The sequence below is a fragment of the Macaca nemestrina genome, chromosome 1 (genome assembly GCF_043159975.1).
Source record: "Macaca nemestrina isolate mMacNem1 chromosome 1, mMacNem.hap1, whole genome shotgun sequence".
Taxonomy (NCBI): Eukaryota; Metazoa; Chordata; class Mammalia; order Primates; family Cercopithecidae; genus Macaca; species Macaca nemestrina.
Window position 1 is genome coordinate 176,702,105 of NC_092125.1, and position 14,090 is coordinate 176,716,194.

Genomic DNA, 14,090 nt, shown 5'->3' on the forward strand with positions numbered 1-14,090 from the left:
AGAATTAGGGAGGAAGAAGTAGGAAATAGTCCAAAAATGAAGAAGAAATCAGGGAAATTTGCCTCTCCTCTTTGCCAGATACTATGCCTTACTTTTTATATACATTTTCTCAACTAATTAACTAACACACTTTTTCTACTTTATCAAAGATTGGAGAAGAGTGGGTCAGGGAGGGCAGGCAGATTGTAACAGTCTCTGTACTCACTGGATCTATCCCTAGAGAATCAATAAGATCAAATTTTTAGAAAATGACTCTGAGCACTTTCAAAGTCAGCAAAAGTCCTCAGAGAGCATTGCGGGGAGGCTGAGAGGGGAAGTTGGGTCTGAGCTCTACGAAGTCTCTGCCCTGGTGCCAGTTGCTGCCTGCATTTCTTGTTATCAGACTGGTGACCTATTTATTTGAACCCGAGTCCTTGTGACATCCAACAAGAGCTAGGCCTCTGGACTGGATCATACGAAAAGGGACAGAATGAATTATGTTTTATGTCATGGACTTTTTTCCTTGCTTTCTTCAGATTATACTCTTAACAATGTCCACGCCTGTGCCAAAAATGATTTTAAAATTGGTGGTGCCATTGAAGAGGTCTATGTCAAGCTGGGTGTGTCCATAGGCAAATGCAGAGGTATTCTGAATGAAATAAAAGGTGAGTGACAGGGGCTTGTGACTTCCACACTTACAATGTTTATCCTCCTAGTGCTTCCGGTGATTACATCTCCCTCCCTTTTTGAGACAAATACTATCCCAACTTCTATGCCAAGTATGTCCTTCTGTTTTTTATAGTTTTACCACCTAACATATCGCCAACTAACATGACTTAATGTTGCTTATTTTTGAGCTTTATATGGATGGACTATAATCCTTCCAGTCCTGTGTTTTCCATTCAACATAATGTTTTTGTGTATAGCTATAGTTAGTTCACTTCTATGACTGCATACTATTTTGTTGAATATACTACTTTTTCTTTGTCCATTCTACTATTGATGAACACTTGTTTTATCTCCTCTTTCAAGCAATTATAATCAATGCTGCTCTGAACATCTTACATAGTTATCTGGCACACATGTACAAGGCTCTTTCCAGGGAGTACACATAGGACTGGAACTGCTGGGTTTTAGAGGGTGGGCTTTTTCCATTTGACTAGATGATGCTAAGCTGTTTTCTAAAATGGCTGCACCAGTTTATACTCCTGTTGGCCATAGATGAAGACTCCTCCCCTTCCCCTTCCCCAGCATTTTTTTTTTTTTTTTTTTTTTTTGAGACAGAGTCTTACTCTGTTGCCCAGGCTGGAGTGCAATGGCGTGATCTCAGCTCACTGCAGTCTCCACCTTCTGGGCTCAGGCAATCCTCTCACCTCAGCCTCCTGAGTAGCTGGGACTACAGGTGCATGCCACCATGCTCGGCTAATTATTATTATTATTTTATTTTTTATAGAGACGGGTTTTGCCATGTTGCCCAGGCTGGTCTCAAACTCTTGGGCTTAAGCTGTCTACAAGCCTTGGCACCCCAAAGTGCTTAAATTACAGGCATGAACCACCATGCCTGGTGGAGACGCCCCCTACTTTTTAATGCTGCTCAGGTGTTGCAGGCTCAGACTTGAGGAGCTGTTTTACACCAGTTCTTTTTTGGTTTTCTTTTTTTTGAGATGGAGTCTCACTCTGTCACCCAGGCTGGAGTACAGTGGCATGATCTCAGCTCACTGCAACCTCCGCCTCCCAGGTTCAAGGGATTCTTCTGCCTCAGCCTCCCAAAAGCTGAGACTACAGGCGCCCACCACCACGCCTAGCTAATATTTGTATTTCTAGTAGAGACAGGGTTTCACCATGTTGGCCAGGCTGGTCTCAAACTCCTGACCTCAAGTGATCTGCCCACCTTGGCCTCCCAAACTGCTGGGATTACAGGCGTGAACCACCACGCTGGGCTGTTTTACACCAGTTCTTTTGGCACTGGGGACACAGACACATTAGAATGGAAATAACTCACTGATATGATTGAGGGCTTTCTGGGCAACTCTGTAAGTCAAAATAATAATTGCTTTATCGTGGCCACTGTTTAGTAAGTGTCTACTACATGCTTAGCACAGCCTTTATACATTTTCCCACAATTGTCATCTCACACAGAGAAGTGAGACAACGTAAGGCCTGGACAGGACTGTCTGGCAAGTACCTTCATCTCCCCCTAATTTCTTATCTGCACAGTGAGGATTATATAGCTACTATTTTGTAGTGAAGATTAAATGCATTCATACATGTACAGCACTTAGATTAGTGACTGACACATAAATAATCAATAATTATTAGCTGTTAATATACCATTTATTCTATACATGGATGCAGAGTATCCACTTTGCAGATGAGAACAAAAAAGAAATCTCATACTGTATAAATAATGTGTTCAAAACCACAAGGCTAGACAAAGTCATAGCTGGACTCATGCTTGGTCAAGGTGTGCAGGGTGAGTGGAGGAGAGGATGAACCCAGTTTCCCCCAGGTGAGCTCCACTACACTCTACCTACAGGAGTCAGTTTGGGGAGAGGAAAGTTATTTGACCAAGGAACAGTGGCTATAAAACCAGACAGACCTTGTTTAAAATTTATCTTTATCAGCTACTAGCTGTGTGGGCCTTGGCAAGTCACTTAACAATTCCAGGTATGAGTTTCATAATTTGTGAAGTAGAGCTAATAATGCTGGGCTCCTAAAATTGCTGTCTGGTAAACGAAAATATCATACCCTATCTCTCTAACTATCCATCTACTTCTCTGTGTGTCTCTCTATTATCTATCTATCTACTATCTATTATCTATCTATCTATCTTTCTATCTATCTTTCTACCAATCTATTATCTATCTCCTATGACCTATCTACCTACTTATCTATCATCTATCTTCCTATCTACTCTCCTATCTACCTACCTATTTGCCAGTCTATTATCTACCTATCTACCTACCTATTAGCTCTTTATCTATCTAATCTAGCTATCATCTATCTTCCATAAACTTACTCAGTAACTAGCACTTACAGTTGCTCAAGATAAATGTCTTTTTCTTGTCCTGCCCTCAATTTGTGTTGCCTATGGATGGGTGAGTTTCCCTTTGCCCCATGCACCATGACTGCCCTGTGGGCAAGGAAGTGTCTGGTCTACCCACATCTCTCAGACAAGCTCAGTGAATATGATGGACCCAAATTGTTGGTTGAGTTGCAGTAAATTATAGGGGGCGGAAGGGTATCCTCTGTGACCTGCTAGCTCTCTGTGTCCATTCCAGACAGAAACAAGAGGGACACCATGGTGGAGGACTTGGTGGTCATGGTACGAGGAGGGGCAAGTGAGCACATCACCACCCTGGCGTACCAGGAGCTGCCGACGGCAGACCTGATGCAGGAGTGGGGAGACGCTGTGCAGTACAACCCAGCCATCATCAAAATTAAGGTACACAATGCTGCTCTACCATCCTTTCCTCCACCCGGAAAATAGCTTCTGAGGACCTACCATAAGCCAAGGTATAAAATGCAGAGATCACTAAGACCCAGGCCCTAATTTTGAGACACATATACAATAGTAGAAAATATATTTGAAATAAATAAATTATAATACATTGCTCAGTACTACCTAGAGACCCTTGACTCCCTCTCACTTGGGCCCCAAGTTACTAAAAGAAACTAACAATCAGCTTCTAATTCTAGCTTGCTCCTTCTTCTTCTTCTTTTTCAGAGACAGGGTCTTGCTCTGTTGCCCAGGCTGGGGTTCAGTGGCATGATCTTGGCTGACTGCAGCCTCCAACTCCTGGGCTCAAGTGATCCTCCTGCCTCAACCTCCCAAGTAGCCGGGGTTACAGGTGCTTGTCACCACACCTGGCTAATTTAAATTTTTTTTTTTTAGAGATGGGGTCTTGCTATGTTGCCCAGGTTGGTCTTGAACTCCTGACCTCAAGTGATCCTCCCACTTTTGCCTCCCAAAGTGCTGGGATTACAGGTGTGAGCCACTGTTCCTGGCCTCTGTCCTCTCTAGTGAAATAAAAGAAATATTAATTTCATTAAAATTTAATCAATTAAATTAATGTTCCTTTTATTTCACCAGAGAATCACTCATTTAGTTATTTATTAGTTAAACATTATGCATTCAACCAACAAATAGTTGCTAAATTCCTGCTATGCTACAGGAAGTAAGGTACTAGGGAAAAATAGAGGAAGATGCAAGGATAAAACATACAATCTATGAGGGACAGTAAGATACACACACATAACTATTTTACAGGACAGGATAAGACATCACAACAACTAACATGTCTTGAGCACCTAATATATTCATGACCCTCTTTATAAATGTTTTTTCATGTAACATTTAGAAATGTTATTTTATTTAATCCCCACACTGGTCTGCAAATTAATTATTCTTATCTCCATGTTGTGATTGAGAAAAATCAAGGGCTAGGGAGGTTGTATCCATTTTTGGCTGCTCAAGAGTCTATTAGGTTGAAACAAAAGACTGACTTCTTCCCTCCCCTCTAGACTTTCCTGTGGGTTTGGTGAATAAAAAATAATGATCTTAACCACCTGTCACCCCAACTAGAGGAGATTTACAATGTTAAACTAAAAAGATGATTGTTAGACCAGGACTGTCATACACGTCAGCGATGGTAGGCCCTTGCCTGTGGGTACTTCTGCATGGTGCCCATAGCACAACTTAACACCATGCTCTTCTTGCCAGTGTCTGTACAGTCATTATGTGCCAGTACCCACCAGCTGGAGATCCCACCTTGCAATCAAGGTAGAGGGTTGAGGGGCTGGACCTCTGATGAGAGACTCTGCAGTCCCCAGTCTGGGTGATTTCTTTATTTGCATGTCGAATGCATAGTTTCTGCAGAACAAGAAGGCTGCCATTCAAACCCTCTCCTTTGCACTTATTCAGCAGCGGCACTTAGGGTACAGTTGCTGGCAAACATGAGAAGGATAAAATCAGCTGAGCTGCAGGAGCTCCTGAGAAATCTGGGCTTGGCTGATGCCATGATGACTTGGTGGGCATCACAGCTCATCATGGGAGAGAACAGAGTTCAAGGGAAAATAGATCCCTAGCCTTTATCTCTTTTTCCTGAAATATCTGACCTGAATCTTTTTTAAAAAACTGAGAACCAGAGGAATGCCCTGGTTACTCAGATCAGTTGAATGTGCTTACCTGGGCACTGGGAATGTCAAATGCCAAGCATGCGATGTGATGTGGGATGTGTTGGAGAATCAGAGATGTTTTGGGTGTGTTGCAGGAGTGGAAGAGGCAGGAGTGTTGAAGGTTTTCACACACCTCTGTACCTTCCCACCCTGAGTTGGAAATATACACTCTGGGCATGCCACTCTCACGTGCATTTTTTTCTGGCAAGAGAAAACTGCAGATGGCTTCACATTATGTCAGAAAATTCATCTCCGCAAAGCCAGCTTACCAGGTAGCTGGACTGGCAATTGATTTCAGGACAGCAGAGCCCAGTAGACAAGCAATTTCTAGAGGTAATAGTTTCAGCCAAGGCTTAATTATGTAAACCAGTCTTCAAGATCAAGGCCTAAAACATGATTTCTATAGAAGCAGGTAGGCAGGGAAGGAGACCACAGAGGAACCCATTCTTAATGTTTAGTAGTAAACTTTACACATAGTTAGCTCTTTGTTCAAAGAAGACTTAAGAGACAGCAATGAACATAAAAAGATATTTTTGAACACAAAAGATTGAAATTATGTTCATGCTATAGGAAATCATGATGTCTAAAAACACAGAAAAATAGAAGTAAATTTTAGAATACATTTTCTGTGATTATCATAAAATTCAAGGGAAAGAAGAATTTATGAAATAAAAGTTGAGGTGTTTAGACACTAATCAGGTGAAAAAGCAAGTGACTGAATACAGGAAACCAAACGTACAATAGCAGAATTAAAGCCCACATTGGAAGCTATAAAGGACAGAACTGACATTGCAGAAAATTGAGACAGTGATGTGGAAGGTGTTATAAACATGTTCTTATAATGCAGAAGCAAGAGACAGGGAGATTAAAACAATGGCAGAAAAGAAATATGATGGACAGAGAGTACAGGAGTAGAAAGCTTAAAACACAGAGACTTCTTCCTAACAATGGGACAAGATTAAATGTGAAAACACATTAATCAAAAACATAAGAAGAGAATCTTCCCTGAGCTGATAATGCAGAATGAACAGCTCATTGAAAACTAAGCCAAAGTACTGAAAACAAAACAAAACCGAAACACATCCTGGTGAAAGTGTCTACTTTTAGGAACAAATATATCCTACAGGAATAAAAGTCAAACTGGCCCTAGAATTCTTTGCAGTGTGAAATGCTTGAAGAAAATGGAGCAACAACTATGGAGTCTTGAAGGAAAAACTTGTGGCCTAGTGAAATGGTCATTAATGGGTGAAGAATTCCAAAGAGATTTTAGATAGTAAAGGAGTCACATAAAAGGTTGCTAGATTTTGCAAATGAAAACACAGAAAGTTCAGTTACATTTGAATTTCAGATAAATAAGGAATAATTTTTTAGTGTAAATATCTCCCAAATATCACATGGGGTATACTTAAACTAAAAATATACATATTTGTTTTTTAATCTCATATTAAAATATAACTGAATGTCCTGTCTTTAACTGGTAATCCTAGTCACAAAGTCTGTCATCCATGTACATTTCTATGCTAGTCAGGATAGTTAGGTCGTGGGCTGGGTCCTATGCTGGTGGAGAAGCCATTGTATGAATCACTGGCATCGCCCAGGGCAGGAGGGAAAAAATGTGGTAATATATGGTGCTCACACAGAGATCAGGATAGCCTACGTCATGATGCAGAGAAACAATCTCCACATTTCAGTAGCTTGGTACCACAAAGCTTGTTTCCCAATCACATATGTCCAAAGTGTGTTGGCAAGGGGCATTTGCTCCATGTAGTTGCTCACAGATCCAGATGATGGGGCTGCATCTTGCCATGTGCTCCCAAGATCACCATAGCAGTGATAATAAAAGAGTGGGACAAGTCACCTCACTCTGTTTGGAAAGCCTCGACCTTGAAGTGACACTCTCTTCTCACCTGTCACTGGTTAAAACAAGTCACGTTGCAAACCTGCCTTCAAAGAGAGCAAGAATGGCAGCCTTACCATGTGCCCAGAAAGAAAAGAAGCTGAAGTATTTAATAAACTGTAATAATGACCCTCATACCTTTCTCAAAGCAAATTATTCAAAGATTTTCTCAAAGCAAATTACTCTGGTCCAGAGAGCGCTTAAAATATAAATGTTGTGGCAGCATATGCCTGGAAAGACAATGTTGGATTTGGACCGACAAAGCTCACCTGCAAAAATAAATTCTGAATTTCAAAAAGGAAAATCCGGCAGGTGCGGTGGTTCACACCTGTAATCCCAGCACTGTGAGAGGCCAAGGAGGGTGGATGACGTGAGGTCAGGAGTTCAAGACCAGCCTGGCCAACATGGTGAAAACCATTTCTACTAAAAATAGAAAAATTAGCTGGGTTTGGTGGCGGGCACATGTAATCCAGCTACTCGGGAGGCTGAGGCAGGAGAATCTCTTGAACCCGGGAAGTTGAGGTTGCAGTGAGCTGAGATGGTGCCATTGCACTCCAGCCTGGGTGACAGAGCAAGGCTCTGTCTCCAAAAAAAAAGAAAAAAGAAAAAAGAAAAAGAAAAAAAACAAAGAAAACCCTCGAATATCACTAAATGGCTGATAACACATCAAAAAACATTTTGCCACAAATGTGATCCTTAATATGTAAGGAAAGATAGTTTTGAAGAAAGAGACACCTCAAAGGAGATGAACACTTCTCAGTTGGTTTATAAAGATACAAAATGTTTACCTTCTGTAATCATAAAAAATAAAAATTAAAGTAACTACAATATCATATTCTACCTATTAAATGGACAGTGATTAAAAGTCTACAATACTCACTGGAATTGACTGTGATGAGATGGATATTTCTGTCAAATAGGATGGGAATATAATCTGATACAATTCTTTAGGAACAGAATTTAAGTGGATATATCCAATATATTAAAAATGCTTATGGCTTTTCATCCAACAACCCCCAATGCAAAAATGTACTAAAGAACTGATTCGACAAGTTGGTAAAGATGTATGTGTAAAGGCGTGTCTTCCTTTGTTATTTGAAGTAGCAAAACGGAAAAGAAAGGAAGGAAACTCTTGAGTCCTAAAGGCTCAAGAATAGAAGAAGAGTTGAATACATTGTGGCTCATCCATATAGAAGGATACTCTGAAGCTGTGAGAAGCCATTTTATCAAAGACGATGGAATCATGTGGGAAAATGCTCATATTCTGATGATAAGTGAAGAAAGTAAGATATAAAATTGTCCTTTTGCCACCAATTTGGTGTAAATAGTTACCTATTCATCCTTTGGATAGGTCCATTTATCTCCCCAAAAATAAACACTGAAAGGAACAGACCACAGTGTTAACAGGTCACATCCTTTTTCCACCACTCACTAGCTTTGTGACTTTTGTGAATCTACTTAATGTCTCTGTGCCTCAGCTTTTTCACCTGTACAAGAAGGAAACAAAAGACTAACGATCTCATAAGATTGTTGTAAAGATTAAGTTAGATAATGTATGTGAAGTATTTAATTCAGCACCTAATAAATGCTAGCTATGGTAATAATTATTTGTTATCGCTAAGAACACCAAGGTTTAGTATAGAAACTTGTGTAGAGTTTAGTCGGTGCTCACCAGTTCTTTGCAGCAATATGATAAAAGAAAATTTTCACAAGGGCAGGTGTGCTAAGGATTCAATGATCAATGTGAGTGGTTAGAATTGTGTATTTGGGGGAGAGGTGGGAAAGAAAGAGAAAGAGAAAAGGAGGACAAAAGGTAAGGAGGGAGGAGCAAAAGGAGAGAAGAAAAAAGACAGGAAAAAATGAGGAGCAAATCAAAGAACAGATGAATGTGCTATATTAAGTTTAAAAAGGAAATTTGGAGTCTTGAGGAGTTGCTGTTTGCAAGTCAAACCATAGCTTGCAAAATTTGGAGAAGCCTAGGAGGGAGATTGTAAATGGGAATAATCAAGCCATTTTTATCAATAATCACAGTGAAGTAGGAGGAAAAACACAGGTTTGGGAACCGAATTCTGGTAATACCATACTGTGAATTGATCAAATTACTTAGCCTCACCTGAAAATGGGGCTGATAATTGCTAGTTTGTGAGGACGAAGTAGGATCATATTTGTAGACCTCCACACAGCTCCCAGGACACAATACATATGGAAGGTTCATTCCAGTTTGGCCTCTGATTTCCTCTGTCTCCTGCAGCAAATCTCAGTGCTGGTAGGAAAATGCCTTTGTGGTTAATGGCAGCCTTTTAAGGTGCTTCGGGAGCAAAATCAGATTATTGGAGGAGCTCTTCATTGGTGTAAAGCAAGCTCCTCTCTTTCTGTCTCCAAACTCCCACCCCCATCGCTTGTGTGGCCAGCAGGTTGGATGGTTCTGCAAACAGCCTCTGGATCAATTCATTGACCACAAAATGGTGAGACAATGGGACCACCAAGGGGCCTTGCTTTGCCCACTGGAGCGAAGGTCAGCGTCAGATGCATTAAGAAATGGAAGCAATTTTCTTCCCAAGGGAGGCTTCTATTAGTCATGATTGCCTGCATTTAGACACACCCTAAACTCTCCAGGGCAGGATTAGGGCAGAATCACAAGCAAAAGCTGGAGAGGAACCTGGCCCTGGAGTTGCAACTTGAGTCAAGAGGAATAGAACATTTTAAACTATCTATTTGGACTGTCTGTGCCTCTGGTTTTTCTAACCCACAAACAATACCACATCTATCTGTGACATCTCCCTCTCAAACATGGCCATGCCCACCAAGTGAACAGCATCTGCTGATTCTTCCTCTATGCTTCTGACAGCCAAATCCTCTCATCCATGCCTCCTGCCATCACCTTAATGAGGCCTACCATCCCCCTACATCCATCCAGCCACTATATTCACTTAGCGGGGGGCTGGACTCTCCAAACACAGAGCTGAGACATTGCCCTGATCTCCAGGAGCTTACAATCTAATCAGAAAAGAAAAAAAAAAGGAACTCTGCACATACAAAAAGAAAAAAAAAAAAACAGTATTGACTATAAAGGAGCAGTAAAAAACCTGGGATTTGTTTCAGATGAGTAGTGCAGACAGTATCTTGAGTGATTAATGGAGGGAAGGTGTCCTGTGAGCTTTGGAGCTCTGGAAGGTTCCGGATGGTGACTCTTGGAGGATGGGCATGATTTTGATAGGTTTGGAGGGCATAGTGATGTTGGGACGGTACTCCTATAATCCTTCCAAAGAGCTGCTGGAAAATTACCTTCTCTGCCCCACCAAAGATAGATGAACCATCCACTCCTTTCTGCTCTCACCTGCTTCTTTCTGCAAGTTTCTGCTCTTGCCTGTAACCACCATGTGGTAACCATCTGTTGGTATGTTTGTCTCTATCTCTCTCGATTCTGAGTTCCTTGACAGCAGGGATTTTATCTTACCCTTTTTTTTCTTTGCTTAATGCCTAGCACTTAGTAAGCATTCTCAGTGTTTGTTGACCTGAACTTGAGTAAGCTAATTTGTGTATATCGGGTAAGGGGAAGCAGAGAGAAGATGGGAGATCTATCTAGTTTCATAGAAAGCCACATGTGGTCTCTGTGCACTGATCCCGGTCCATTCCTTTGTAGTTTTGCTTTACACTTCTACTTGATAAATGTTTTTCTCTTTAAATAAATGCCCTTTTGTCTTTCCAGGTGGAGCCTTTGTACGAACTAGTGACAGCCACAGATTTTGCCTATTCCAGCACAGTGAAGCAGAATATGAAGCAGGCGCTGGAGGAGTTCCAGAAGGAAGTTAGTTCCTGCCACTGTGCTCCCTGTCAAGGGAATGGAGTCCCTGTCCTGAAAGGTACTACTTTCAGGCAGCCAGTGTCCCTGGTACAAGCCATAATCTGAAGCAGGCTGGGGGCCAGTCATTTGCCTGCTTCTATTTACCAAGAAGTCAGAATTTAGTCCACCAGGAGAAACTACTCTGGCTGTCAGTATACCTGGGTTCTAGCCCCAAGGGTTACTGTGGGTGACAGCATCATTAAGCTGAAGACAGGAGCAGGCTGAGACCCTGTGGTCCACAGCAAGGAGTGGGAATAGACTCAGAGTATCTCTACCCAGAAGATGGCCTGGGCTGAGTAGGAGAAGCCCTTTGCGCATGTCCTGACTAATATGTAATAAGATTTGTGGGTAGCAGCAAGGATGGGCCACTAGAACTTGATTGTTAAACTCAAGAGACATGCCTGGGGTCACTGCAGTGGGCAGGGCAGACTGGGAGGGGTGAAAGCCTGGGATCTTATGCTCCTGTTGTGATAGGTTAGCAAGACTCTAAAAAAGAGGCCAGCCCAGCACACAAAACAGGGCATCAGGAGCAACTGGTTACAGCAAATCCCAGCCCAGGAATCAGCTGGAGTCAAGGCAGAGCCCATGTGAATGAAGTTAGCTCAATGGAAGGGACAAAGAAGAAGGCATACTCTCAGGCAGAAAGAGTCCAGTTGCCAGACTGGGATTAAGGAATATGTCTCTGGCTCTTTGGACAGGATGGACATGAGCAGAGAAGACATAAGTGAGAGCATACGGCCTAGAAGTTCTGCTATCAGCACAAGGACCCCTATGTGAGGGTTAGTTCTGCAGCAAGTGGAATCAGCTCATCAGCTCAAGATTTTAATCTAGGGTTGCTGAACTCTCCCTTGCCTTGTGTAAAATTTGGACCCAGAAACTTGGACCCACCTGAGGCTATAGAGTGAAGGTGAGGGAGAATATGGAGCCAGAGACTGGGGTGCTTGCAGGGCCTGACCTATGGTGGGCAATCCTGTAAAGAGATTTCTTGTGATTCAGATGAGAAGTTCCTTGACAGATTGCAAATTCGCATAGGGAATCACTTCCAAGGAGTCAGAACTGGCCAAAAGTCAGATGAGACATCTAAGAGTAATGAGTTCCCCATCCTTGAGGTATTCCAAGCCTAGGCTAGGCAATTATTTGGGATGAAGTTGAACATCAATGACAATTGGCCTCAGTGACTGCTAATGTAGCTTCCGACACTGAAAGCATTTAAGAATGGGTCAAATGTCAGCTAATGAGTAATTGTCCTCAACAACTCTATGTATTCCCAGGGATGGCAATAAACACCCCTTCATGGCAAAGGCCCTTAGGAAAGGAGTAGGTATTCCTGGCACTGAACCTGCCCTTAGCAAGTTATTTAACTAAATATGTGCTCTGTTTTAACCTGATGGAACTGCAGTGATGTGCAGGGCTGAGCTCCAGGAGTTCTTTGCTCCACCTGGCATGATTCACACTTTCTCTGCCTTGTCTTCTCAGGATCACGCTGTGACTGCATCTGTCCTGTTGGATCCCAAGGCCTAGCCTGTGAGGTCTCCTATCGGAAGAGTAAGTTGATTGGAAAAGGAACTCTGGGGAGGTCCAGAGAATAATTCACCAGAACAAGAGCAAGGTGCAGGTGTGGACTGTGGGGCTGGATACTAAGAAACCCGAGATCCATCCTGCTTAAACTCAGCTTGGGTTGAAATTCTACCTCCATCATTTAATAACTGATGCATTGATTGTTACTCATTTCATTATTTTTACAACACAGAGTGCTTCATGTTAGAGAAATATCAATGCGTGGCTTTTGTAAGCTATCTCTTTGGATCATTCTGGAATGCTTACCCTCTTTTTCTGCTTAGTATGCTCCTATTCAGCCCTCAAATTCCAGCATGGATGCCCCCTCCTCCGTAAAAAATTCCTCTAATCCCCAAAGAATTAGCTAATTCCTCCTGCTGGCTCCCCCGGGACTTTGAACATGTATCTATTATAGCTCTTTGTGCCTTGTACTTTGGGTTGATGTGTCTATCTAGCTCCCCTGCACCTGTGAGTAGGGACCATATCCCATTTACCTCTGTGTCTCAGTAGCCAGGCACAGCTGCTGCTCAGTGATAATAGTTGAATTAACAAATGAAAGACTTGGCTATCATTTAGATCCCTTCTAGCTCTCAAATTCTTTGAGAGTTCTCAACCTTTCACTCCTCTCTCACTTCTATTCCTTTCTGTGACTTTTTGGTGATACTGTTCAATATGGAAATGGCACATGTAAAACAAACAACGAACATTTACTGGACACTTTACTATATACTAGACACCTTGCTGAGTGCTTGAACTCAGCTTGAGTTGAAATTCCATCTCCATCATTTAATAACTGACCTTGAGCAAGATGCTCGGCCTCTTTATGCCTCGGTTTTTGTGCCTGTAAGATGAATATGATCATATTAACTACCTCATAGAGTTGTCTTGAGTTTGTAACGAGGCATATAAAGCATTTGGAATGACACCTTACACATTGTAAAAGCAAGATTGGCCGGGCGCGGTGGCTCAAGCCTGTAATCCCAGCACTTTGGGAGGCCGAGACGGGCGGATCACGAGGTCAGGAGATCGAGACCATCCTGGCTAACACGGTGAAACCCCGTCTCTACTAAAAAATACAAAAAACTAGCCGGGCGAGGTGGCGGGCGCCTGTAGTCCCAGCTACTTGGGAGGCTGAGGCAGGAGAATGGCGTAAACCCGGGAGGCGGAGCTTGCAGTGAGCTGAGATCCGGCCACTGCACTCCAGCTCGGGTGACACAGCGAGACTCCGTCTCAAAAAAAAAAAAAAAAAAAAAAAAAAAGCAAGATAACATTGGTTGCTTTTTAAAGAGCACATTGTTACTTTGTATCTTATATATATTAAATTCTTTAATCCTCACAACAACCCCATGAAGTAGATATTATTGATATTCCCATTTTATGGATGAAGAAACTGAGGTTCAATGGTCACTCACTAACATGCCCAATAGTCACGCAGTTAGGAAGTATAGAAACCGAGGTTCAGGTCCAGTGGGTCTGCCCCCACAGCCTTTGATCGTAACTCCTGCCTGCACTCTTATGTTCCCAGTGAAACACTCAAGGTTGTCCACCCTCTCGTCTTGCACCTCAACCATGCCCGTAGCAGTCGTCTTCCCAGTGAGTCTGCAGTCACACAACCACAGGGTTCCTATTGGCTGG

General features: G+C 42.3%; 1 protein-coding gene across 1 annotated transcript in view; it reads left to right on the plus strand.

The window, feature by feature from the left end:
* The window catches only part of LOC105495134 (complement C8 beta chain), a 37,325-nt gene that overhangs the window by 21,976 nt on the left and 1,259 nt on the right, over nt 1-14,090 (plus strand). Inside the window, exons 8-11 of the mRNA XM_011764365.2 lie at nt 516-644; nt 3,261-3,424; nt 10,764-10,917; nt 12,375-12,443. Coding sequence (XP_011762667.2) covers nt 516-644; nt 3,261-3,424; nt 10,764-10,917; nt 12,375-12,443 — 516 coding nt within the window. The remainder of the gene's footprint in view (nt 1-515; nt 645-3,260; nt 3,425-10,763; nt 10,918-12,374; nt 12,444-14,090) is intronic.